A 24,095-nucleotide genomic window follows, 5' to 3' on the forward strand; every position below is an offset into this window, starting at 1 on the left:
AGAGTTTATTTTTTTACTATTTTCTACATTGTAGAATAATAGTGAAGACATCAAACTATGAAATAACACATATGGAATCATGTAGTAACCAAAAAAGTGTTAAACAAATCTAAATATATTTTATATTTGAGATTCTTCAAAGTAGCCAGGCTTTGCCCTGGACAGCTTTGCACACTCTTGGCATTCTCTCAACCAGCTTCATGAGGTAGTCACCTGGAATGCATTTCAATTAACAGGTGTGCCTTGTTAAAAGTTGATTTGTTGAATTTCTTTCCTCTTAATGCGTGTTGTGTTGTGACAAGGTAGAGGTGGTATATAGAAGGTCATTATTAACACGAGCAATGGACATTAGACAGGTGGAAATATGTCCTTTGGTCTGGTGTCTTTGTGAGATTCAGAGTAGGTGAATTTATGATCTCCGCATGTGTGGTTCCCACCGTGAAGTATGGAGGAGGAGGTGTGACGGTGTGGGGGTGCTTTGCTGGTGATGCTGTCGGTGACTTATTTAGAATTCAAGGCACTCTTCACCAGCTTGGCTAACACAGCATTCTGGAGGGATACGCCATCCCATCTGGTTTGTGCTTAGTGGCACTATCATTTGTTTTTCAATAGGACAATGACCCAACACCTCCAGGCTGTGTAAGGGCTATTTGACCAAGAAGAGGAGTGATGGAGTGCTGCATCAGATGACCTGGCCTACACAGTTGCTCAAATATTTCTAAAACTAAAAGCATTGTATTTGGAACAAATCACTCACTAAACCCTAAACCTCAACTAAATCTTGTAATAAATAATGTGGATATTGAGCAAATTGACATGACTAAACTGCTTGGAGTAACACTAGATTGTAAACTGTCATGGTCAAGACATATTGATGCAGTAGTAGCTAAGATGGGGAGAAGTCTGTCTATAATAAAGTGATGCTCTGCCTTCTTAACAACACTATCAACAAGGCAGGTCCTACAGGCCCTAGTTTTGTGGCACCTTGACTACTGTTCAGTCGTGTGGTCAGGTGCCACAAAAAGGACTTAGGAAAATTGCAATTGGCTCAGAACAGGGCAGCACGGCTGGTCCTTGGATGTACACAGAGAGCTAATATTAATAATATGCATGTCAATCTCTCCTGGCTGAAAGTGGAGGTGAGATTGACTTCATCACTACTTCTATTTATGAGAGGTATTGACATGTTGAATGCACCGAGTTGTCTGTCTAAACTACTGGCCCACAGCTCAGACACCCATGCATACCCCACAAGACATGCCACAAGAGGTCTCTTCACAGTCCCCAAGTCCAGAACAGACTATGGGAAGCACACAGTACTACATAGAGCCATGACTACATGGAACTCTATTCCACATCAAGTAACTGACGCAAGCAGTAAAATTAGATTTAAAAAACAGATTAAAAAAACACCTTATGGAACTGCGGGGACTGTGAAGCAACACAAACATTGGCACAGACACATGCATATACACACACACACACATACGATAACATACGCACTATACATACACATGGATTTAGTACTGTAGATATGTGGTAGTGGCGGAGTAGGGGCCCGAGGGCACACAGTGTGTTGTGAAATCTGTGAATGTATTGTAATGTTTTAAAAATTTTATAAACTGCCTTAATTTTGCTGGACCCCAGGAAGAGTAGCTGCTGCTTTGGCAGCAGCTAATGGGGATCCATAATAAATACATATACAAAAATCACCCAACCTCAACCCAATTGAGATGGTTTGGGATGAGTTGGACCACAGAGTGAAGGAAAAGCAGCCAACAATTGCTCAACATATGTGGGAACTCCATTAAGACTGTTGGAAAAGCATTCCAGGTGAAGCTGGTTGAGAGAATGCCAAGAGTGTGCAAAGCTGTCATCAAGGCAAAGGGTGGCTTCTTTGAAGAATCTAAAATATATTTGGATTTGTTTAACACCTTTTTTGGTTACTACATGATTCCATATGTTATTTCATAGTTTTGATGTCTTTACTATTATTCTACAATGTAGAAAATAGTAAAAATAAAGAAAAACATTTGAATGAGTAGGTGTGTCCAAACCTTTGACTGTTACTGTATGTGGTTGTTGATGGGGCAACACTGGACAAAGGCACTATGTATTCCGTGTACAGAATATCTGGATATTTGGAGCTGTGTGATGTATGGTAATGGTTTTGTTTAAAAAAATCATTAGATGAGGTTATTGTAAGCCTTGCTTGTTTTTGGTGGTCAAAACTCTAATTTGTGGGAAGACAATTCAAGCAGGCAGTGATGTGTGTTGTGCTCGGCACGTTTCCCAGGCAATGTTTATGAACTACAGGCTTGTTGACTAACTTTAACGTTTTCGTACAATGTACTGTTATGGAACTGTGCACCAGCTAGTCTCAGACTCACTGGTTATGAATGGACCTCCTCTGTCATGTCTTCTTCCAGCTCTCCGTGAAGACTTCCGGGTGCAGCCCACTGATGTGGAGGTGGCTGTGGAGGAGGTGGCGGTGATGAACTGCAGCCCGCCGGTGGGACACCCCGAGCCCAACGTCACCTGGAGGAAAGACGGGGTCCCCATCAACAACACTGACCCGCATTACACTGTGAGACCCCCTTAAACATAGCTACATGCTTTTTAGGGGTTTGTATGGTTTGGAAATTGGAAATTAACACTGGGACAGTTGTCAGTCTGCATTTCATTGCAGAAAATGTATTTTCAAAATATGTAGCTTTATCCATATTTTAATGAATTTATCTAACTTTAGTTAATTCCCCGAGGTGGCAGGAGCTGAAATTTATTCCACACCAACCTGGGGGGTTCATCATACTGTTTTGTTTGATTACTTATTTCTCCAATCCTGATGTGGTATCATCCTTTTACGAATAGAGGGCATTGTTGTACAAAGGTTTGATTAAAACCACAGGCTGCTTCATTTTCATTTTTCATTAATAAAAGAGGACCTTTCATCTTGGACCAAAAATGATTATCATTTATCCTCTGCAATGGCAAATTCATTGGCCTTCTGGTTAGAGGGTCAGCCCTGAGATTTGACTGTTGAGAGTTCAATCCCTGGCTGAGTCATACCAAAGACAAAACAATGCGTCTCTGTTTGGCACACAATTCACAGGACATGGTTAGGTGAGTGTCCGGCTTTGTAAAGTAGCTGTTGGGTCCAGTTAAAGCAGCAGAGTAGAGTCAGATTACTGCTGCCAAAAGAAGAGATGGGGGGAGTCATTCCTAAGGAGATAGATTGGGGGTAAGGCCCTGTGATAGACTAGCGTCCTGTCCAGGGGGTGTACTTGTACATCAAGCTGTTCACTCCACAGAAACAGGAGATAGGCTCCTGCTCCTATGAGCCATTTCGGCTCACACAAGCCAAGGCTGGTACAAGGCTTTTTATCCTCTGCAATAATTAACATTTTTTTAACTGTATGTGATTGCTACCCATGTGACCTATAGGCGCTGAATGGGAAGTTGATCATTGCCCCAGCCCAGAAGAATGACTCTGGCGTGTACATCTGTGTGGCTTCCAACACTGTGGGAGTAAGAGAGAGCAGGGCCGCCCGCCTTTCTGTCCTAGGTAAGATAAACCCTGACCCCATATACAGTACATCAGCATTTTAGCAATAACCTTTTCACACTACTGAGCCAAGCTGTACAGCGCTGGCCTGATTATGCATCCACCATTGTTGCTGGAAATGACAATGTGAAAAGAACTGAGTCAGCACAGTACAGTTTAGGTCTGCACAACATTGTGGAAAAGGTATGTCATGCTGCTAAGAATGTTTGCTATTGATAAAAGGGATAGCATGGAATTGAATGCAATTGAATGCATGAGGTATGATATGACTAACCATACTTTTCATATTTGTCCGTGCTTTCTCAATCCTCAGCCAAGCCAGTGTTGGTGCTAAAGCCTCAGGATATGTCGGTGGGGATGGGGGAGTCTGCCCAGTTCTACTGCGAGGCTAAAGGAGATCCCATGCCTGCTGTGGAGTGGAGCCGCGAGCAGGGCCCTCTGCCCAATGGCAGGTCTGATTCTTGTATTCAACTAAAAAAGCTTTGTTCATTAACTGTACATTAGACTTAAAAGCTGTTATTTACATGTGGTGTATCAGGTGCATATGTAACATTTTAAAAAACAATGACGAAAGACATGGAGAATGTATTAAAAATGAGTTTTGGATGAATTGGCAATGTCTGAGATTGTGCTTTTGAAAATAATTTGGTGTAGTTATCTTCAACCATATTTTTACTGTGACTCTCTCTCAGCTTAGCTACTCCACAGCACAGTCAGTACATATGTCATGAAAGGCAATACTTAGTATACTGTTCAATAATATGTCATTCTTTGATTTCTAATAATTGCATGCAGTTGCTAGAAGGAGTGTTGTACTGATTTCTGTGTCATGTCTGTAGGTATCTAGTAAATCCTGACCAGAGCCTGCAAATCCACTATGTGACGTCACTGGATTCTGGGAGGTACACCTGCACAGCTGTCAACGACGTGGGGGTGGTCACCGCCAGTGCACAGCTAGTAGTGGAGGGTAAGTGCGCTTAGCTTGGGCCTTCAACGCTACGTTTATGTGTTGTGTATCGGTTGAATATGTAATATACAGTGTTTATGTTGTGTACAGCAGGACTGTGTGTCTAAGCCAGTTTCGCCTCGGTGAAATCAAAGTTTATCCTATCGTACCCTATTTCCTTACAGCTAAATATAATGAACTCAGCAAGAAAATAAACGGCCCTTTTTCAGGACCCTGTCTTTCAAAGATAATTCGTAAAAATCCAAATGACTTCGCAGATCTTCATTGTAAAGGGTTTGAACACTGTTTGCCATGCTTGTTCAATGAACCATAAACAATTAATGAACATGCACCTGTGGAACGGTCGTTAAGACACTAACAGCTTACAGACGGTAGGCAATTAAGGTCACAGTTATGAAAACTTAGGACACTAAAGAGGCCTTTCTACTGACGCTGAAAAACTCCAAAAGAAAGATGCCCAGGGTCCCTGCTTCTCTGCGTGAACATGCCTTAGGCATGCTGCAAGGAGGCATGAGGACTTCAGATGTGGCCAGGGCAATAAATTGCAATGTCCGTACTGTGAGACGCCTAAGACAGCGCTACAGGGAGACAGGATGGACAGCTGATCGTCCTCGCAGTGGCAGACCACGTGTAACAAGACCTGCACAGGATGGGTACATCCGAACATCACACCTGCGGGACAGGTACAGGATGGCAACAACAACTGCCCGAGTTACACCAGGAATGCACAATCCCTCCATCAGTGCTCAGACTGTCCACAATAGGCTGAGAGAGGCTGGACTGAGGGCTTGTAGGCCTGTTGTAAGGCAGGTCCTCACCAAATATCACAGGCAACAACATCGCCTATGGGCACAAACCCACCGTCGCTGGACCAGACAGGACAGGCAAAAAGGGCTCTTCACTGATGAGTTGCGGTTTTGTCTCACCAGGGGTGATGGTCGGATTTGCATTTATCGTTGAAGGAATGAGCGTTACATTTACATTACATTTACATTTAAGTCATTTAGCAGACGCTCTTATCCAGAGCGACTTACACCAAGGCGTGTACTCTAGAGCGGGATCGATTTGGAGGTGGAGGGTCCGTCATGGTCTGGGGCAGTGTGTCACAGCGTCATCGGACTGAGCTTGTTGTCGTTGTAGGCTATTTCAAAGCTGTGCTTTACAGGGAAGACATCCACCTCCCTCACGTGGTACCCTTCCTGCAAGCTCATCCTGACATGACACTCCAGCAAGACATTGCCACCAGCCATACTGCTCGTTCTGTGCGTGATTTCCTGCAAGACAGGAATGTCAGTGTTCTGCCATGGCCAGCGAAGAGCCCAGATCTCAATCCCATTGAGCACGTCTGGGACCTGTTGGATAGGAGGGTGAGGGCTAGGGCCATTCCCCCCAGAAATGTCCGGGAACTTGCAGGTGCCTTGGTGGAAGAGTGGGGTAACATCTCACAGCAAGAACTAGCAAATCTGGTGCAGTCAATGAGGAGGAGATGCACTGCAGTACTTGCAGCTGGTGGCCAGTAACTGACTGTTACTTTTGATTTTGATCCCCCCTTTGTTCAGAGACATTATTCCATTTCTGTTAGTCATGTGTCTGTGGAACTTGTTCAGTTTATGTCTCAGTTGTTGAATCTTATGTTCATACGAATATTTACACATATTATTAACAATATTTACACTGAAAATAAACGCAGTTCACAGTGAGAGGACATTTCTTTTTTTGCTGAGTTTAAATCTATTTCTCCTAAGGGAACACATCAAACTGGAATGCACAACAAAGACCATATTAGGGACAATACTTTTTTATGACTTCCGTGAGATGGCGGCGGAATTGAGTGTGGTTCTAAAGTAAACTGTTTTTAGGATCACTATGGAAATGTATATGGAGTTTAGTTTGTGTCAATTTCAGTGGCAGTAGGGAACTTCCATTTATGAACATAAAATGACCGCTGGCTACGTCCCTTCCGTCTTCAAGAGAGCGAGAGTTGCACCCCTCCTGAAAAAACCTACACTCGATCCCTCCGACATCAACAACTACAGACCAGTATCCCTTCTTTCTTTTCTCTCCAAAACTCTTGAACGTGCCGTCCTTGGCCAGCTCTCCTACTATCTCTCTCAGAATGACCTTCTTGATCCTAATCAGTCAGGTTTCAAGACTGGGCATTCCACTGAGACTGCTCTTCTCTGTGTCACGGAGGCTCTCCGCACTGCTAAAGCTAACTCTCTCTCCTCTGCGCTCATCCTTCTAGACCTATCTGCTGCCTTTGATACCATGAACCATCAGATCCTCCTCTCCACCCTCTCCGAGCTGGGCATCTCCGGCGCGGCCCACGCTTGGATTGCGTCCTACCTGACAGGTCGCTCCTACCAGGTGGCGTGGCGAGAATCTGTCTCCGCACCACGTGCTCTCACCACTGGTGTCCCCCAGGGCTCTGTTCTAGACCCTCTCCTATTCTCACTATACACCAAGTCACTTGGCTCGGTCATATCCTCACATGGTCTCTCCTATCATTGCTACGCAGACGACACACAATTAATCTTCTCCTTTCCCCCTTCTGATAACCAGGTGGCGAATCGCATCTCTGCATGTCTGGCAGACATATCAGTGTGGATGACGGCTCACCACCTCAAGCTGAACCTCGGCAAGACGGAGCTGCTCCTCCTCCCAGGGAAGGACTGCCCGTTCCATGATCTCGCCATCACGGTTGACAACTCCCTTGTGTCCTCCTCCCAGAGTGCTAAGAACCTTGGCGTGACCCTGGACAACACCCTGTCGTTCTCCACTAACATCAAGGCGGTGACCCGATCCTGTAGGTTCATGCTCTACAACATTCGCAGAGTACGACCCTGCCTCACACAGGAAGCGGCGCAGGTCCTAGTCCAGGCACTTGTCATCTCCCGTCTGGATTACTGCAACTCGCTGTTGTGGGTGGGCTCCCTGCCTGTGCCATTAAACCCCTACAACTCATCCAGAACGGCGCAGCCCGTCTGGTGTTCAACCTTCCCAAGTTCTCTCACGTCACCCCGCTCCTCCGCTCTCTCCACTGGCTTCCAGTTGAAGCTCGCATCCGCTACAAGTCCATGGTGCTTGCCTACGGAGCTGTGAGGGGAACGGCACCTCCGTACCTTCAGGCTCTGATCAGGCCCTACACCCAAACAAGGGCACTGCGTTCATCCACCTCTGGCCTGCTGGCCCCCCTACCTCTGCGGAAGCACAGTTCCCGCTCAGCCCAGTCAAAACTGTTCGCTGCTCTGGCACCCCAATGGTGGAACAAGCTCCCTCACGACGCCAGGACAGCGGAGTCAATCACCACCTTCCGGAGACACCTGAAACCCCACCTCTTTAAGGAATACCTGGGATAGGATAAAGTAATCCTTCTACCCCCCCCCCCCAAAAGATTTTGATGCACTATTGTAAAGTGGTTTTTCCACTGGATATCTTAAGGTGAATGCACCAATTTGTAAGTCGCTCTGGATAAGAGCGTCTGCTAAATGACTTAAATGTAAATGTAAAATATTATCTTCTCTGAAGAGTTTTCTCCCTCCTTCACAGAAGCCGCAAGTACCAGACAGAGGGACCTTCACAGAGAGTTGTCGGCCCTGCGCGTGGCTCTGGAGAATGTGACGGTGCTGACTCCAAACTCCAACATGTCCCAAGTGCAGTGGAAGGTACGGAGATCAGACGTCACATGGAGGCGCATGTATTATTAGGAAAACTGTTAGGTGTTAACCTTTTGCTGAACTAAGATTGAGGTCTGTAATTTTTCACGTTTGTTCAGAGCATTATTTTCATGTCACAGAGAACGTTCAAATAATGCGGATTTAAGGTTGTCTTTTTTGAGTTTCTACTCTCCAGAAAGGCATATCTTTTAACTGTGGCTTTCCTTTTGTTTTGTTCCTTTCAGCTCCAGTCTTTCCCAACCCAGCCACACTACCTGGATGGTTTCGAGGTCCTCTATCGCTCTCTCCTGCCCGCCAGTTCGGACTGGGCAGCTAAGAGGGTTGTACTACCAAACTTCCAAACACTGGTCGGCCCGCTCAAGAGGGGCTACAAGTATGAGTTCAAAGTGCGTCCCTACGGCAGCAGCCTTTACGGCCGGGAGAGCAACACCAGGCACCTAGGTGTACCTGAGACAGGTAAGGGTTCAAAACGGTTAGAGTTGGCTGTTATCAACTCTAAAGAAACATTTATGAAAATATTGGTGTTTCTTTGGATACTGTAGCTCAGGAGTAGTCTAACTTTATAGTGCTATTTTGTCTGGTTTTTACACGTGTTGTTATTGTCATGAAACTCCATCATCCCACAGTGCCTAGTGCCCCACCTCAGGCCATCTTCATAACAATGACCCCTGACCATAATGACACGGTCCATGTGACCTGGAAGCCTCCCCCCCATGAATCTCACAATGGCATCATCACGGGATACCAGGTAAGAACAAGATGACTAAAAACCCCTTTTACCTTCCCGTATCTATCCTTGAAGAAGTTACTCAAGCACACTGGCATTCTTGTATGCTCCACAATGTGTTTTATGAAACGTTTGTGAGAATGCAAGAAATTCCAGTGTGAGTTTTTTTTCCTCTATGTTCAGTACCTGACATAATACATTCACACGTTCTAATGAGACATTGTATTGACAGGGTGTCCTATGCAAACCTGGCCTGCAGGCTTTTGTTCAAGTGCAAAACACCTGATTCAACTAATCAGTCTTGATAGAAGTGGTTGAACTTCTAGAAGAAGACCATGATAAGTTTAATCAAAGGTGTGCTGAACTGGTATAAAAGCCAGCTCTCTAGGACCAGAGTTACCTATTACTCCTGCTGAAGAATCAATCACTTGAAAACACACACACACACACAAACTGTAATGCTTCCCTGGTTCCCTCTTTGATCTCTGGGTGTGTGTCCGTGTGTCCTGTCCAGGTGTGGTGTGTGCAGTCGGAAGAGCAACAGTACCTGAACTGGACAGTGGACGGTGGGATCTACAGTCTGGAAATAACCCCTCTGTACCCAGGGAAACAGTACTGGGTTCGGGTGGCGACGGTCAACGGAGCTGGCATCGGGGTGCAGAGTGACCCCCATAGAGTGGTCATAGGTCAGTGACAACATGCAACAGTTATCTATGGTCAACTGAACGCCAAAAGGTTATGAAACCAAGCCAAGAGGTTGAAGTAATTGTTCGTAGAGCTCAGAGACAGGATTGTGTCGAGGCAGAGATCTGGGGAAGGGTACCAAAAAAATGCCTGCAGCATTGAAGGTCCCCAAGAACACAGTGGCCTCCATCATTCTTAAATGAAAGAAGTTTGGAACCAACAAGACTCTTCCTAGAGCTGGCCTCCCGGCCAAACTGAGCAATCGGGGGAGAAGGGCCTTGGTCAAGGAGGTGACTCTGACAGAGCTCCAGAGTTCCTCTGTGGTGGTGGTTGTCCTTCTGGAAGGTTCTCCCATCTCTGCAGCACTCCACTAATCAGCCCTTTATGGTAGAGTGGCCAGACGGAAGCCACTCCTCAGTAAAAGGCACATGACAGCCCACTTGGAGATTGAAAAGGCACTTAAAGGACTCTCATACCATGAGAAACAAGATTCTCTGGTCTGATGAAACCAAGATTGAACTCTTTGCCCTGAATGCCAAGTGTCACATCTGGAGGAATCCTGGCAACATCCCTATGGTGAAGCATGGTGGTGGCAGCATCATGGATTGGGAATGTTTTTCAGCAGCAAGGACTGGGGGACTAGTCAGGATTGAGTGAAAGATGAACGGAACAAAGTACAGAGAGATCCTTGATGAAAACCTGCTCCAGAGCACTCAGGACGTCAGACTGCGGCAAAAGTTTACCTTCCAACAGAACAATGACCCTAAGCACACAGCCAACACAACTCTGGAGTGGCTTCGGGACAAGTCTCTGAATGTCTTTGAGTGGCCCAGCCAGAGCCCGTAATTGAACCCGATCTAACATCTCTGGAGAGACCTAAAAATAGCTGTGCAGCGACACTCCTCATCCAACCTGACAGACCTTGAAGGGATCTGAAGAGAAGAATGGGAGACACTCCCCAAATACAGTTGTGCCAAGCTTGTAGTGTCATACTCAAGAAGACTCAAGGCTGTAATTTGTGTAAAGGTGCTTCAACAAAAGGGTCTGAATACTTGGGTAAATGTGACATTTCAGTGTTTTATTTATTTATTTTTGTGAAAGATTTGGACACAGTACCTGTCAAAAGTTTGGACACACCTACTCATTCAAGGGTTTTACTTTATTTGTATTATTTTCTACATTGTAGAATAATAGTGAAGACATCAAAACTATGAAATAACACATATGGAATCATGTAGTAACCAAAAAAAATGTATACAAATCAAAATATATTTTCTATTTGAGATTCTTCAAAGTAGCCACCCTTTGTTTTGATGACATCTTTGCACACTCTTGGCATTCTCTCAACCAGCAATATGAGGTAGTCACCTGGAATGCATTTCAATTAACAGGTGTGCCTTGTTAAAAGTTAATTTGTGGAATTTATTTCCTTATTGCTTTTGAGCCAGTTGTGTTGTGACATGGTATACAGAAGATATCCCTATTTGGTAAAAGACCAAGTCCATATTATGTCAAGAACAGCTCAAATAAGCAAAGAGAGATGACAGTCCATCATTAATTTAAGACATGAAGGTCAGTTAATCCGGAAAATAACTTTGAACGTTTCTTCATGTTTGAAATGCATTCCAGGTGAAGCTGGTTAAGAGAATGCCAAGAGTGTGCAAAGCTGTCAAAGGCAAAGGGTCACTACTTTGAAGAATCTAAAATATTATATAAACCCCCACACAACAGAGCCTGAAATCTCTCTCTCTCTCTGTCTCTGTCTCTCTGTCTCTTTCTCTCTCTCTCTGTCTCTCTGTGTGTTCTCTCTCACTATGTCTTTTCATATTTGTCTTGTTTTTGACTTTCCTGTCCCTCCCTATTCCAGACTCCCAGAGGTACGGGGGCCCCCAGTCAGACAGCCCCAGTAGGGACCTCACTCAGGTCCTGGCAGTGCTGAGGGGCCCAGTGTTCATTGGGAGTGTTGGCGCCCTCCTGTGGTGCATCCTGGTGATAACAGCCGTCTGCCTGTACCGCCGCCACACCCGGCCTGGCGACCACCTGGGACGAGGCCACATCAAGGCTAAAGGTCTGTCTGGGCAAGAATTGGGGGATAGCTTATATGTTGTATCTTTAGTATTAGCTTGGCATAGGATATTTGGAGCATGGATATGTCATGGTACGCTAGTCCACTGTGCCAAAATGGGTACATAATTAGCGTTAGCAGCTAATCAGGTTTTTTATTTAGCTAAAACAAGAGGTTCTAGTTATTGATGTGTAACTGAAGGTTTCACCCCTCACAGGGTTGTATTATAGCGGGCATGCATTCCATAGGTTGATTTGGACTCATCATTCAAGGTCGTCAAATGCTTATATGATAAATAATATCAAGTACGGAATTAACGTTACCATCTCCAGTGTTCCTGTATAAGGTGTGTTCCCTCATTGGGAAATCAACGAGACTATAAAATTACTGTGACTCTGGATTTTGCAGGTTTGTACAGGTTGGCCAGTGAGGACCTCATCATAAAACACAGGTAGGTGGAAGACAAACAGTGTGGCTCATTGACAATGTCACTACCTTTTTGTTTCGTTAAACACAAAGTGGACAAAACATTAGGAACACTCTTTCCCTGACAGACTGACCAGGTGAATCCAGGTGAAAGCTATATCCCTTATTGATGTCACTTGTTAAATCCACTTCAATCAGTGAATGTGAATGGGAGGTTAAAGAATGATTTTTAAGCCTTGAGACATTTGAGACATGGATTGTGTAGGTGCGCCATTCAGAGGGTGAATGGGCAAGACAAAATATTTAAGTGCCTTTGAACAGGGTATGGTAGTAGGTGCCAGGTGCACCGTTTTGTGTCAAGAACTGCAACACTGCTGGGTTTTTTACGGCCAAAAGTTTCCCGTGTATCAAGAATTTTCCACTACCCAGAGAACATCCAGACAACTTGACAACTGTGGGAAGCATTGGAGTCAACATGGGCCAGCATCCCTGTGGAACGCTTTTGACAGCTTGTAGAGCCCATGCCTCAACAGATTCAAATACATTTATTCATAAAGACCTTCTTACATCAGCTGATGTCACAAAGTGCTGTACAGAAACACAGCCTAAAACCTCAAACAGCAAGCAATGCAGGTGTAGAAGCACAGTGGCTAGGAAAACTCCCTAGAAAGGCCGGAACCTGGGAAGAAACCTAGAGAGGAACCAACCAGGCTACGAGGGATGGCCAGTCCTCTTCTGGCTGTGCCAGGTGGAGATTTTAACAGAACATGGCCAAGATGTTCATAGACGACCAGCAGGGTTAGATAATAATAATCACAGTAGTTGTCGAGGGTGCAACAGGTCAGCACCTCAGGAGTAAATGTCAGTTGGCTTTTCATAGCTGATCAATTGAGGCTGTTCTGAGGGCAAAAGGGGGAAGGTATTCCTAATGTTTTGTATGCTCATGTGTAATATGATCTGATCCTCTATATGTGCCTCCTAGTTTTGCCATTTTAACCATACCCATTACATGGGATTGATTGATTGATTGATTGATTGATTGGCTGACTGATTGATTGATCTGTGTCTCTGCAGAATGGCAGCCCCAGACTCTCCGTGGATCTCGGGTGTGTGGAGACCAACCCTGAGTGACGAGAAGTACCAGGGACTGTGGGCTCAGAGCCAGGAGAACCCCGGCTTCAGAAGGACTAGTGAGTTCTGCTTTAAAGCTGGTCTAGAATCAGTTCTACCATATTTTTGTAATGTTGTGTTGCTACCATGCTGTGTTGTCATGTGTTGCTACCATGCTGTGTTGTCATGTGTTGCTGCCATGCTATGTTGTTGTCTTAGGTCTCTCTTTATGTAGTGTTGTGGTGTCTCTCTTGTCGTGATGTGTGTTTTGTCTTATATTTTTATTTTATTTTTAATCCCAGCCCCTGTCCCCGCAGGCGGCCTTTTACCTTTTGGTAGGCTGTCATTGTAAATAAGACATTGTTCATAACTGACTTGCCTAGTTAAATAAAGGTAAAAAAAAGAAACAAAAAAAAGTTCCTTCTATCACATTTCTTACTGTGACCAGTATGCGCTGGATAACGAAGACTGGTCCTGGACCAATTGATAATGCAACTAACTCTGCTTTTCATCATGGAAGCTCAGAACCTCTGCTACATAAACAATACACTTGATCCATTCTGCCTCAGAATTTCTCCAATCTTAGATCGATAGATATAATTTATTTGACATCTTAAAAATACAATTCCAGCCACACAAGTGGATGCATAGCATTTCAAATTCACAAAAGTGGATGCACAATATTTATCATCATCATGGGAAACAAATAGTGTTTCTCTTCTTATTCCCAGCGTTGCCCATCACGGCCAAGAAGGACCCCAGCTCTCTGGACGCGGCTGTCCCTATTGTGCCCGACAGCTGCGGTGTCTACGGGACGTTCTACGTGGACCTGACGGGTAATGGCCTCAAGACCTTCAACAGCCCTGCCCGATGCCCCAAGCGGCCCCACTGCCGCCACACCTCCTCCTCACAGGACGGCGCAGCGACGGTGCGCATCTCCCAGCCTGCCACAGTTGTCAAGACCACGCTTGTCCAGGATGGCCAGGCATTGCCATGGAAACAGGCCTTGCCCTTGCAGCCCAAGATGGGCGTGCTCAAGGAGTCGTGGGAAAATAATTACAAGCAAGGTGATTGTCAATGTGGTGTCTTCTTTGCATTTTTTTGATGTCCTTGCTATTGGTGAACGTCAATCTGTAGTTTCTTTTGAGTCACAGACTTTGTCTCCTTTCCCAGATCTCCATGCGATGAACAGCGCCCCCTTGCTGTCGTCGAGGAGCCAGCCACTGGCTATGAGGGGAATGCCTGACAAACAGAGGCTCAGCCACCTCCCACCAGGTACTGTACTGTACAGTCATCTTATACCACTCATACCCTAAAGGATTTTAATGCTCAGGAACAATTAACCAGTGTATTCACTGCCCCCCAGGGTGTTAACCTTTTTGTTCCACCCCAAGCACACCTAATTGATCTTATCAAGGGCTTCGTAATTAGTTATCTTAAATCAGGTGTGTCAGTGTTGGGCTAGAACAAATATGTGCACCCCTGGGGGTTCCCCCAGGAATGGATGGTACAGTCAGAACCCCTGTCCTTGACAGTATTGTTTTTGTTGTGTTAACCTTGGTGCCTGTGTGTATTTTTCCTCCAGGTGGGCGCTCGGAGTGCTTCAAGCCCCTGGCGTCGCCCCGCTTCCTGCACTACTCTGCCTCACTGCACCTGGTGGACATGCTGCCACCCCCGCTGCCCATGGGCGACACCACTGACACACACAGCCTCACCTCAGAGGAAGGGTGAGGAACTTCCTGTTGACTACTTCCTGACACCAATTTATCCATAACTTCTCCCATTCCCCACTCTCTAATGAGCCACTGCGCTCTGCTTCCCTCCATTTCCTTGGCCATTATAGTAAAACGCTATGGCCTGAAGTGGTTTCCTGTCTACTGCTGGAGAAAATGATTGTACTTCCTCCCTGCTCTTAGCCCCGACGACAGAGCCTCGACACGGCTCAGAGAACGGCAACCAACACCCAGCAATCAAATGCCAATTTACTTGCCCATGAATGACACATAACCACAGTTTAAACAAAGGAAACTGCTCAATTCTAGTTACAGTATGACTATTCTCTTGCAAGGAATAGCACTTTTGTTAGAAACAAAATTGGAATATCTTGTAACTATAGTACATTTAGGCAACTAAGCGTGAGGAACGTACAGACTGAGACAGGTCCACAGTCAGGGACATTAGCTGCTGTAATATCAAGCTAATATTTTGGCTTAAAGGCCAACTCTGTGACATAGCCATTTTGTTAATTATTTAATGATATACCTGATTCTTGAAGAATATCACTTATCAATATCTCATGAATTTATTTTTAATTATTGGAAATTACCATCTGACCCTTATTCATCACATCTAGGTCCAGCAGGTCCACTAAGCTAACTGTAGATGCCGGGTCTCTTCAGTCTGTGTGTGCTGCGTCTGGTCACCACGGCCCCCCCACCAACACTAACACCAACACCACTGGCTGCCCCTCCTATAGCCGCCTGTCCACTGCCTCCTACTGCATGTCATTGGATGAGGAGCAGGACGCAACGATGACCTCACAGGAAGTCACCCAGTACCTGGAGCTCAGCCCCAGGGCCGAGAAGCAAAGGTAGGGTTGCCATGGAAACCTAGGGGTGGCGACTAAGGGAGGGCGAGAGGCTTACTGTCAGAGTCATTGATTGAAGGGCTTTCACGCTATCTATTCCACTACGTCGATTGATAAGGGCTTTTAAACTTAGACAACCAAAAATATTGTCAGTAATATTTAATCTGACTTTTCTCCAAAGCCAGTAGCTAGTCTCTTTATCAGTAAAATGTTTGATATTACAAGAATAATTGTATGTTACTACAGTATTGCTTTACAGGTGTTTTTACTTTATTCACCTCTTACCTTACCTCACTTCCTGTTTCCAGCACCACGTTGGAGAATCCTCCCGCCTCCTCCCTGTCTCGCACCTTTTCCCCCACTCCCACTCTGGGCTATATCTATGGGCCCCTCCCCTCCGACCAACTGGAGGACGGGATGACTGACGAACAGGAGCCAATGGGCCCCCGACGGGCCCGGTTTCAGAGCACACCCTCATCGCTCTGCAGCGAATGGGAGGGTTCGCTGTGGAACGGCTGGGGCTCGGTGTCAGAGGGAAACATGGCAAACAGCACCCGCAACAGCTTCATCAGCTCGTCGGATGGCTCCTTCATGAACGACGCCAACTTTGCCCGCGTGCTTGCCACTGTGGCCGCCGAGTCCATGAGTGAAGCCTCCTTCTCAGGCAAGGCTGCTGGATAAACATTATTAAAACGTTAATGCATGTTTTAATATGGTTGCCCAAATGTAGCCAATCATCATACTTAGGCAGGTTATTCATATATGTTCTTCCTTGAGATTGAGATGTCTTTCCACCAACTGGCACTAGGTGGTGCACTATTACAAGACAATCCTAAAATGGTGCCTTGGAGTCAGATTTACATCAGACATTCAATCTGATTCCACTGGCCTCTATAGTTTGGTCATCATATACTTGTGTATGAAGATTTCTGGATGGATGTGTCAGGGTTAGGTATTATTCATTAATTTAACGTTGTCCATAGAATTTAACAAATAACAAACATTTTCCAACTCATAAATGGAATTACAGTGTATTCCAGTAGCTGGTGGAGAAATGGAATTGACCACACAATCAGGTGTCACCAATTTTCATTTGTGTAGCTTATTGGCATGCTCTGTATCCATTGGGGATGTAGCCTTACCTAGATTTAAGCAGTGGTCTTGTATTCGAGGATGCATAGATGGGCTACATGTGGGAATTGTCAGTGCTTGTGTGGCCCCTGAAGCTGACCTATGGGACAGATGGATGTGATTGAGTTGAGAGTGTATCTCAGACACACACAGTGTAAAGAGAAAGTGTGTGTGTGTGTGTGTGTGTGTGTGTGTGTGTGTGTGTGTGTGTGTGTGTGTGTGTGTGTGTGTGTGTGTGTTTAAATGTGTGTGTGTGTGTGTGTGTCCGTGCATGTGTGTGTTGGGCAGGGGTTTAGCTCAGGATTCGGGGGATGGCAATGGATGATTACTTAAGACCTCTCAGCAAATTAAAGGGGCTAGTAAGCCAGCATTCTCAGACTGTTACTTAATCAATAACTCTGTCCTTTTTCCAAATGTGCAGATGTCCGATTCAACTTTACTCGATTTGCCCAATTGTTCTTAAAAAAAAAAGTACAAAAAAAGAAATACATCGGTCTCATGAAAACGTCTGTAGCATCCGAAAGGTTTGGGCTACAAACTATTATGACACCACTATGGAAACTCTCACAAACATGATGGTGTTCTCCGTTTTGCTCTACGACCCCCACAAGTGTCCCGGGACTCATCTGACGGTAACCCGGTACCAGATTAAACAATTAATGGAAATATGGAAGTAGATTTGTGCCAAAATATGTTAAAACAATATATATTTTCTGAGATTTCTTATATCTCCTTGATATAGAACACATACTTCAAACCTTATTCCTTATGATTTATTTGATCTGATAATTTTTTTTTCACTAGTTGGTCTGTTGACCAATCAGATCAGCGCTGAAAAATACCAATTAGTGGGAAAATGATTGGAATTGGTCTGCCTGTGTAAACGCAGCCATATATGTTTATTCTTCCCCTCTAAAACAGGGACCCATTTAGACCTGGGACACCAGGGCTGTGTTTGCACAGGCAGCCCAATTCTGATATTTTTTCCATTTATTGTTCTTTTGACCAATCACATCAGATCTTTTTCAGAGCTGATCTGATTGGTCAAATGACCAATAGTGATAAAAAAAATCTGAATTGGATTGTCCAGGGGGATGCAATTCATTGTCAGGTAGAACAGAAAACCAGCAGGCTCCGGACCACATAGGGTAATATTTGGATACCCCTGCTCTATATAGTGCACTACTTCTGACCAGTGGACATACGGCTCCGGTTAAAAGTAGTGCACTATGTAGGTCAGGGTTCCCTAACTGGCCGCCTGCGGGTGGCTTTATTTGGTATCCGCAGGCGGCCAGTGTATATGTGTGTGTGTATGTGTATGTGTGTATATATATATATATATATATATATATATATATATATATATATATATATATATATTTCTTCTTCTTTTGACAAAAGACTAAAAACACCAGGAAATCAGCTCCAAAATTATTTTCATTTTGTAAATCTGTTCCCAAGAATTCCCATGCATAATAGAGAGACAAATGATCATATACAAATGTAAGCAAGGTTTGAAATTGTTTTAGTCGAATATTATATCTGTTTGGGCTTCTTGTGCTCAATATGCAGTCTACTAATTATTTGTAAATATATTCCGGGCCCCCCGACCATCCGCATAAGAAAAATTCGGCCCGCGGCTGAATCTGTTGTTGGGAATAGGGTGCCATTTACGTCAATGTCATTTTCCTCTTTAAAAGTCATTTTCCTCTTTAATTACTGGCCAAGGGGACAATTCCAATGGAAAAGTTGGCAGGGTGATCGGCATCTGTTTTTTTGGTTTACTGTTGATATGGTACAAAGAGTCTATCTGGCACTGTAAAAATGTCCCTTCTGTTACATCTCTTTTATCATGACGTCAGTTGTCGTATCATCTCTCTTTGTATCATGGTGTCATATCTCATGTATTTTGTAATATATAGTATCTCTATCATGATGTCCGATGGTGTGACGTGTGTGTTAACTCTAGTTGTGTTCTGTCACCTCTCCAGACTTCTCTCCCCCGGCGTCGCCCCTCAGTGCCCTGTTCCCTCCAGCTCGAGGGGAAGAAGAGGAGTGTTTCGGGGAGCTGGACCCCATGCCCGTTTGGGACTGGAGCACAGCTTGGGTGGAGGAGATGGAGGCGCAGTACCGTGCCCAGTACCCCTCTCAGGCAGCAGCAACCCCCGCTTGCAACACTTGGGGACGTTGCCGTGACGATCTTCACTATGACAACCGCCGAGCCACCGGAGGGAGTAGGGGCGAAGGACGAGGGGGGGTGAGGACGACCCCACACCGATGATCCGTTTGATGATTTTTGGTAAAATCCATTTCAATGCCAAGACATGAAATTAATTTACTCTTGATTTGTTAAGTATGAAAAGCATGAAAAAAAAGATAACATTTCGATATGGGTTTCATTCATGATTTTTTAAGTGGTCTTTGTTTCTCTGTGAGTGCTTTCCAAGTCATCAGTAGAAGTGTAATTGGGGTTGAAATGACCATTCAACGTCTCCCGTCCAGACCACTTGGTTACCTGAACTAGGTTTCCCACAATACCTCAGGGCAGTCTCCCATGAAAATAGAATTCCTAGAATGGACATCTTCTATGGTGTGTCCTCTGTTTTGTGTTCTCATATGACCTGGGCTGGGCTTTCCAAGAGATGAACCACAGTGCCAAAACAACTCTAAAAAAGTTTCAGTCAAAATTCTGTCATATCATAGGTTGTTCCAAAGCAAATATTTAGAGTGTTATGCTTTTAGTGGCACTGTTACTGTATGACAGCACTATTTTTGTCTTCCAGAATCTTCCAAGCGCTATGATCCTACTAGCCTTGGTTAAAATAGACTGAACGCACACTGGTGAGCGCAGCATTCAGTCTGGTTTCATATTAATTGCAGCAGATTGGAAACTTCAGGAGCGAATTTGTACAGACCATTTACTGATCATTCATTTGCAATAGAATGTAAATATCTACGACTGATTTAATTTAATGACCCATGAACACTGTGACTTTCTAACCCATTCTGTTTCTTTTTACCATACTTTGTTCACACAAGACCATTTTATTCCGGTTTTATTATTATTAAATGTGCTTTTGTCTCTATACAATTTTTTTATGAGCGCTAACCATTTGTCGTTTGACTAGAATTTGGAAGATGTAGTTATGTTTTGTTTCAGAGTTTGTTTTAATTTCTCTTCCTTTTAACATGAAACTTAACATTGAGGGCTGAATCTTCAGATTGCAGTAACCCAATATCTTCTACTGTGGCCGTATTGATAATAAAACATATAAGTCTCAGTCTGGTAACTTCTTAGTTATAAATGCTTATTCTAGGAAGTCTTTCTAAAGTAGCTGTGGACATTAGCCTAGGTACAGTATCTTTCCTGAGCTTTTCATCCTTGCCTTACCAAACAAACGGGCAAGTTTGGCAAGACGACCAAAATCTTTCTAAAGCAAAAACAGACCGGCAACCAAGCTAAATTATTGAGACTTTGAGACGACTAATCTAATTCTGTGGCTCAGGATGATCTCCTGCTCATTTTTTTTTTAAACCAACTGGTATCTAACTCTTTTTAATGAAATGTGTAAACCAGTGGCACTTTCAAAAATGAATGTACTTGTAGAGGATGAACAGGAAAACCTGTTAGTCTTATATAATCATCGAAAATCAAACAAAAGGAAAACAATCTCTTGATGTGTCAAGCATTTTGCCCAGTCTGGTCTCGGATCATTGTATTGCCTCTCCTCATATTTGGTCAAGTGTGTGTGTGTGTGTGTGTGTGTGTGTGTGTGTGAGCGGATATGTGTCTGTAAATGTTAGTTTGGCCAATGGCTCCCTTAGCCAGAGGTTACTCCATTAGTTTGTATTGAATTGTTACAGTGTTATTCCCCATTTGCCACTACCATGAACAAACAGACAGCAATGACATTACACAACAGTGTCCTCATCTTGCCTCGTTTGTGTAGGCTACACATCCAGAAGGTTTAGGCCTTATCTCACAGTGTTCACTACCCCACGGCCATATGCTCAACATGAAAAGCCAACACCAGCTCCCACTCCACACACACAAAAGCATGAAAACACACTTAATTCGTGTGTGTGTGTGTGTGTATATGTATATATATATCCCCCCCTACACACACAAATCGTACTAGAGGGATCTGTATCACTGCGTTAGACCCGTGCCAAGATGGCAGCTTTTTATAGCCTGTTGGTAATCCACTGACCCACATTGGCCTGGAGAGAGAGCACAGAAACTATGCCCCAATATCTGCCAAGTAGACCTGGGTAGACCAAGTCGACCTGGGTTGAAATACTATTTTAAATCTTTAAAATACTTTATTTGCTTTAGCCTGCCTGGAGTGACAAATGTGAGGTTTACACTTGGGAGTATTCTGTTGTTTCCCCTTGCGGCTCAATCAAACACCGCCTGAAATGATTTCAAATAGTATTTCAACCCAGGTCTGCTTTGACGCTTGTTTTATTCATTTCCCCCCCCCCCCCCCCCCCCTTTAATCCTGTTTTTTATTTTTAATGTTTTTTTTGTTTTTTTACGTCATAGCTGCCATTTCACCAGGGGGATTATGTATTTTGGTTGCTGCTTTCTCTAGGGAGGAGAACATTCTTTTAGTTAGAGAGAAGTAATTCAATGCTTCCTCCTGTATTTGAACTGGGTTGGCCATTTAGATATGCCTGGATTTTTTTACAATAATATTCAGAGGCTCTGCTTTTGCAGAATTTATGGCAAGCCATTTTCTTACATTCCACCTCTCTGGACAGGCAATGCCGCTTAGCTGAATAGATTTCAACTGAATAGCATTTTTGTGGGATTCCTTGATTTCAAAGTATACCCAGAACCATCTGGGCAGAGGTAAAATTGCAATTAAAAAGTGCACACTGAACAGTGACAATTATTTCATTAACTGGATATCAATGTGGCACACATGGGCAATCCATATCCACTCTGCCATGTATGTCAATACGATGTAAGTTACCAGCTTAGCCCCTTCATCACACACACACTACCACATTCACGTGCAGACACACACATACTGTGAGGGTTCGCATTATTGGGTTACAAATGGTCTGATTTGCACCTATATGTCCACCAGTGGAGGCTGCTGAGGACAGGACGGCTCATAACAATGGCTGGAACGGAGCATGGAAACCAGCATTGAAACCACGTGTTTGATGTATTTGATACCATTTCACCTATTCCGCTCCAGCCATTACCACAAGCCTGTCCTCCCCAATTAAGGTGCCACCAACCTCCTGCGGTGTCCACTGCATGAACTTCAAAGATCATGTGATCAAAGGTCATGAAGTTTTGACTGCAGTCAATTGAAAGTTTCTGCAGTTGCTCTTTACCGCCATTCATATCGACAGGGCTGTAGGGGAGTGGGTCGGGAGCTTCAAGTTCCTCGACATCCACATCGCTAAGGACTTATCATGGTCCAAACACACCAACACAGTTGTGAAGAGGGTACGACAACGAATCTTCCTACTGAGGAGGCTGAAAAGATTTAGCATGGGCCCTCAGATCCTCAAAAGTTCTACAGCTCCACCATGTGGAGCATCTTGACATCACCGCCTGGTATGGCAACTGCTTGGCATCTCACCATAAGCCGCTACAGAGGCTAGTGCGTATGGCCCAGTACATTTATGGGCCTGAGCTCTGTGCCATCCAGGACATCTATATCAGGCAGTGTCAGAAGAAGTCTCCAGCCACCCAAGTCCCTAGACTGTTCTCTCTGCTACTGCACGGCAAGCAGTGACGGAGCGCACAAGCCATAAGACTGCGGAACAGTTCATCAAATGGCTGCCTTGACTATTTGCATTGACCCCCTTTTTATTTGCACTGACTCTCTTGCACCGGCTCTATGCGCACTCATTGGAATCTACCCACACACTCACACACTGTACTGACACTCCAACATACACAACACAGGAGGCTGTTTAGGGGAGGACGGCTCATAATAATGGCTGGAATGGAGTTAATGGAATGGTATCAAACACATGGAAACCACATTTGATGAGTTAGATACCATTTCATTTATTCTGTTCCAGCCATTGCTGAGCATGTCCTCCCCAATTAAGGTGCCACTAACCTCCTGTGACACACACACCCACTACATACGCTCACACATACAAAACATACACACACATGCATATTGATTCCACACACACACTCAGATAAAAACACTTTCACATACGCTGCTGCTACTCCGTTTATTATCTATCCTGATTGCCTAGTCACTTTTACATATCTCAATTACCTCAACTACCTCTTACCCCTGTACATTGACTCGGTCGCGGTACTCCTTGTATGTAGTCTCGTTATTGTTATTTTGTTACTATTTCCTTTTTATTTTTGGCAAATTTTTCTTACTTTTTAACTCTGCGTTGTTGGGAAAGGGCTTGTAAGTAATCATTTCACGGTAAAGTCTACATTTTACTAACGTTTTTGCTTGACCAACGCGAATGTGACCAAAGACATGGCTGAAACAGGAACCAACTTTGCCATGTACACTGTGGATATATACAAATTAATGTGATATTTGAGGCTCTCTCACTGATGGATTGTACAGGTAATTGACAAAATAAAGGAAACATCTACATAGGGCTTTGGGCCACCATGAGCCAGAACAGCTTCAATGCACCTTGGCATAGATTCTACAAGTGTCTGGAACTCTATTGGAGGGATGCAACACCATTCCTCCACAAGAAATTCTATAATTTGGTGGTTTGTTGATGGTGGTGGAAAACACTTCCTCATGCACCGCTCCAGAATCTCCCATAAGGGTTCAATTGGGTTGAGATCTGGAGACTGACGCTCATAAAAACCATTCATTGACCACTCATACCCTGTGGATGGGGGCATTGTCATCCTATGGGGGATAGCCATGGTAGCCAAAATAATGGCATGCACAGCATTTTAAAACCTGACCCTAACACTATACACGTCGTGTTACCATCAGCGTCGCTTCAATGTGATGTTCACCACTACCTACATGTACAAATTACATCAACTAACCTGTACCCACACACCGACTCGGTACCGGTACCCCCTGTATATAGCCTAGTTATTGTTATTCTTATTGTGTTACTTTTTAGTATTTTTTACTTCGTTTTTTTTGGTAAATATTTTCTTAACTCTTTTTGAACTGCACTG

At 44.3% G+C, this 24,095-nt stretch overlaps 1 protein-coding gene across 2 annotated transcripts in view; it reads left to right on the forward strand.

Moving 5' to 3' along the window:
• LOC115148680 (roundabout homolog 1) overlaps nt 1-20,229 on the forward strand; it is a 31,828-nt gene extending 11,599 nt beyond the window's left edge. For both annotated transcript variants that reach the window (XM_029690779.1, XM_029690780.1), the window contains exons 3-19: nt 2,430-2,587; nt 3,445-3,565; nt 3,879-4,017; nt 4,405-4,532; nt 8,082-8,197; nt 8,434-8,665; nt 8,836-8,957; nt 9,451-9,622; nt 11,488-11,688; nt 12,094-12,136; nt 13,186-13,301; nt 13,953-14,288; nt 14,395-14,496; nt 14,807-14,948; nt 15,575-15,811; nt 16,117-16,472; nt 18,931-20,229. In XM_029690779.1, coding sequence (XP_029546639.1) covers nt 2,430-2,587; nt 3,445-3,565; nt 3,879-4,017; nt 4,405-4,532; nt 8,082-8,197; nt 8,434-8,665; nt 8,836-8,957; nt 9,451-9,622; nt 11,488-11,688; nt 12,094-12,136; nt 13,186-13,301; nt 13,953-14,288; nt 14,395-14,496; nt 14,807-14,948; nt 15,575-15,811; nt 16,117-16,472; nt 18,931-19,220 — 3,011 coding nt within the window. In that variant the 3' untranslated portion in view covers nt 19,221-20,229. The remainder of the gene's footprint in view (nt 1-2,429; nt 2,588-3,444; nt 3,566-3,878; nt 4,018-4,404; nt 4,533-8,081; nt 8,198-8,433; nt 8,666-8,835; nt 8,958-9,450; nt 9,623-11,487; nt 11,689-12,093; nt 12,137-13,185; nt 13,302-13,952; nt 14,289-14,394; nt 14,497-14,806; nt 14,949-15,574; nt 15,812-16,116; nt 16,473-18,930) is intronic.
• Nucleotides 20,230-24,095: the final 3,866 nt, after the last annotated feature.

Source organism: Salmo trutta, chromosome 15 (genome assembly GCF_901001165.1).
Source record: "Salmo trutta chromosome 15, fSalTru1.1, whole genome shotgun sequence".
NCBI classification, from domain to species: Eukaryota; Metazoa; Chordata; class Actinopteri; order Salmoniformes; family Salmonidae; genus Salmo; species Salmo trutta.